Below are 3,989 nucleotides of genomic sequence, written 5' to 3' on the forward strand. Positions count from 1 at the left end.
ATACTAATAGTAGTACTACTAGAGCAGGCATACTAATAGTAGTACTACTAGAGCAGGCATACTAATAGTAGTACTACTAGAGCAGGCATACTAATAGTACTACTAGAGCAGGCATACTAATAGTAGTACTACTAGAGCAGGCATACTAATAGTAGTACTACTAGAGCAGGCATACTAATAGTAGTACTACTAGAGCAGGCATACTAATAGTAGTACTACTAGAGCAGGCATACTAATAGTAGTACTACTAGAGCAGGCATACTAATAGTAGTACTACTAGAGCAGGCATACTAATAGTACTACTAGAGCAGGCATACTAATAGTAGTACTACTAGAGCAGGCATAATAATAGTAGTACTACTAGAGCGGGCATAGTAATAGTACTACTAGAGCAGGCATAGTAATAGTAGTACTACTAGAGCGGGCATACTAATAGTAATACTACTAGAGCAGGCATACTAATAGTAGTACTACTAGAGCAGGCATACTAATAGTAGTACTACTAGAGCAGGCATACTAATAGTAGTACTGCTAGAGCGGGCATAGTAATAGTACTACTACTAGAGCAGGCATAGTAATAGTAGTACTGCTAGAGCAGGCATACTAATAGTAGTACTACTAGAGCAGGCATACTAATAGTAGTTCTACTAGAGCGGGCATAGTAATAGTACTACTAGAGCAGGCATACTAATAGTAGTACTACTAGAGCAGGCATACTAATAGTAGTACTACTAGAGCGGGCATACTAATAGTAGCACTACTAGAGCCAAACAGGCCGTCCACAGTTCTCTAACAGCACTATTGTAACACACATGTCTCAGATTGAATAGTGCTGACAAGAGGCCGGACTGCATTTCAATCCAAAAATATGTTTCTTCCCTTCTGCCCTAGCTCACTCCATTTCAAATATCTGATAGGTATGCTTTGAATGAAAGCAATATGGCAGACACTAGGTGGGGCCACTGCTTACACCTAGCCTGCCTTCTCAGATCTACAAAGGGGAGTGAAACAGGACAGAGAGGAGGGGACAAGTTTTTGGAATGAAAATGCAGCCCAGGGTTTTGTAGCAGAGCGATGGAAAATGGTGGTTAGGTTACGCAACAGTTGGGCTGGATAAATAAGAGGCGTGCTCTCTGTGGTGATATAAACAGGGGTACGCTCTAACAAACACACACACACACAAATAAGGGCATTCCTCAGAGCTGTGACTCATATTACCCATTTTTAGAGCAGTCTGGAATCTCCACAGCTCCACTTTCCACACAGTTTGTAGAGTACAAACCAATCCCAGGTTTGTGAAAGGCAACATGGAGGGCTACAACATGTTGGAGTGTTATAACATAGAGGGTTACCACAGCTGGGGCCTGGCCTATTAAACAAGCAAATACCTGCCAAATACAATTGAGGAATAAGCTTCTCTCTTTCACACCCTCAAAACAAGATAGAACATAATCTTGACCTTTAAAACATGAATTCATGCAAATGATAGCGTTGGCACATGATGGAGCAGGTTGGGTGGAGCTGACCTCATTTTCAGGGCATCAATGGCTGCTTGTGGGCTGATCATGTGTCAGCTCTGCTTGAGGGGGTGTTTTTCACTTTAAGAGGAAGCTTCTCTTCTCTCTGTCTCACATCAGTCTCACATCAGGACCCAGCCTGTCAGCTACACATATCATAGATCTTATCTTCTGCTCTGAGGTGAGTAGAGAGGGAGGGAGGAGGGGGGAGTGGGGCTGCTGCAACTCACAGATAGAGGAACATAGAGGAGGGAAGGAGCGGGAGAAAGGAGAGAGTTAGGAACATAGAGATAGAACTGTTCTATTATATACGGTTAGGAATGAGGGAATGAAAAGGGAGAGAAGTTGGAAGCAGGGAATGAGAGACACGAGAATTGGATAGATGGGCGGGACATGTTGAATGAATGGACTGAATACGGAGCAGAGCGATGTGTGTATTTGTGTGTGTGTGTGTGTGTGTGTGTGTGTGTGTGTGTGTGTGTGTGTGTGTGTGTGTGTGTGTGTGTGTGTGTGTGTGTGTGTGTGTGTGTGTGAGGGGTGAATGAAGAACAGATGAATCAGCCATTGCATTATAAAGCGCCAATAACTATACATTTGCAACTGTTTGCCAAATCAATGTTTCAATGTGATCCTTTTATATGTTGCATTAATTTAGTCAGGAAATACCAGCTGTAAACAGACTGTAGAACAACGCGGTCTAGACCTGAACACATTCCATTCCCTGGGTCTTATAACATTACACATGTTTTCATCTTTAGTGTAGCTGAGCCTTCTCCTCTTCCTCTCTCTTGTTGTGAATCATATGTTCTGTGGTAATAACCAGACATAGACAGGATGAATACTCATGTCACTCTCATCCTATCCTCTCTTCTCCTCCTTCCCTTGCTTTACTCTCTCTAATCCAATACTCTTCCTCCCTGTGATTTCCTCACTCAAAACTTCCCCTCCACCTGCTTTCCTCCCCCCTCTCTTCCTCTCTTCCCCCCTTTTCTCTTTTTTCTCCTCCTACCCCACACCCCTGCCTCCCGCTCTCTCTCATCCCCTCTTCCCTACTCTGTCTCCGTCCACCTGCCTCCTCTCTCTCCCCCAGGTACAGTATGTCTCGTCTGGAGAAGGCCATTGTATCCATGGTGGAGGTGTTTGAGGAGTATGCTACAAAGGATGATAAGAATCGCCAGCTTAGCGGTACAGAGCTCGCAGAGCTGATGAAGAAAGAGCTGGCCAGCCCAGAGTTCCACGTAAGACACACACACACACACACACACACACACACACACACACACACACACACACACACACACACACACACACACACACACACACACACACACACACACACACACACACACACACACACACACACACACACACACACACACACACACACACTCAGTGTTGTCCTGTATGGCTCAGTTGGTAGAGCATGGCGTTAGTAACACCAGGATAGTGGGTTTGATTCCTGGGACCACCCATACGAGAAATCGATGCACGCATAACTGTTAGTCACTTTGGATAAAGGTGTCTGCTAAATGGCATATTATTCTATTATCACACAAACACACACACACACACACAGCATATCCACATGTTTTACATATCCATACCACAACATAGTAGTAACGTTTTATTAACATGCACATACCACTACATAATGATGTCTACAGTACAAGATACCTAGAAAGCCTACATACCTTCGTGTGTGTGTGTGTGTGTGTGTGTGTGTGTGTGTGTGTGTGTGTGTGTGTGTGTGTGTGTGTGTGTGTGTGTGTGTGTGTGTGTGTGTGTGTGTGTGTGTGTGTGTGTGTGTGCATGCATGCGTTCGTGTGTCTCAGGGAAAGGTGGAACCAGCAGTGCTCCAGGAAGCGATGACCAACCTGGATAAGAACCATGATGGGGAGATCAACTTCAGAGAGTTCTCCATGTTCTTGGCTACTCTGGCCAGGGGCTACTACAGAGCCAGAAACAAGGGCAAGGGCAACAAGGGCAAGCCTGACAAGCCTGAATGAGGGGCATAAAATAACCTGTTGACAGGTGTGGCCAGTATCCACACACACACACACACACACACACACACACACACACACACACACACACACACACACACACACACTGCTTTTCTATGATAAAAGAGAGAAAATTATACTCTTACTGTAACTTGTATGGTGCTTTTAAGATGTCTTCTCAACATTTCCCCTGTTTTTTTAAATGAAATTTGACTTGCTTACTAGTTGGTGTTGTGTGTTTCATTTTTATGAATGAGTTGGAACTATAGATTCAGAATTCCTTGAGATGATGTGATGAGCACCAATTCTCAGACATTACAACTGGTACACCCAATAAAGGGATACTGCAGAGCTCTGACAATGTTGTTTTTCTACTTACCCAGAGTCAGATTTGTTTCTACGTGAGGTCTCTGCACTAGTTAGAATTGGCACACGACACTACCTTTAACTTCCTTCATACTGCACACAG

At 44.1% G+C, this 3,989-nt stretch overlaps 1 protein-coding gene across 1 annotated transcript; it reads left to right on the forward strand.

Moving 5' to 3' along the window:
• Nucleotides 1-1,574: 1,574 nt before the first annotated feature.
• On the forward strand, nt 1,575-3,744 carry LOC106574877 (protein S100-A5). Its single transcript, XM_014151011.3, has 3 exons — nt 1,575-1,698; nt 2,608-2,755; nt 3,350-3,744. The coding sequence occupies exons 2-3, from the start codon at nt 2,615-2,617 to the stop codon at nt 3,521-3,523; spliced, it is 315 nt and encodes a 104-aa protein (XP_014006486.1). The 5' UTR covers nt 1,575-1,698; nt 2,608-2,614; the 3' UTR covers nt 3,524-3,744.
• Nucleotides 3,745-3,989: the final 245 nt, after the last annotated feature.

The sequence above is a fragment of the Salmo salar genome, chromosome 02 (assembly GCF_965601325.2).
Source record: "Salmo salar chromosome 02, fSalSal1, whole genome shotgun sequence".
Classification (NCBI taxonomy): domain Eukaryota; kingdom Metazoa; phylum Chordata; class Actinopteri; order Salmoniformes; family Salmonidae; genus Salmo; species Salmo salar.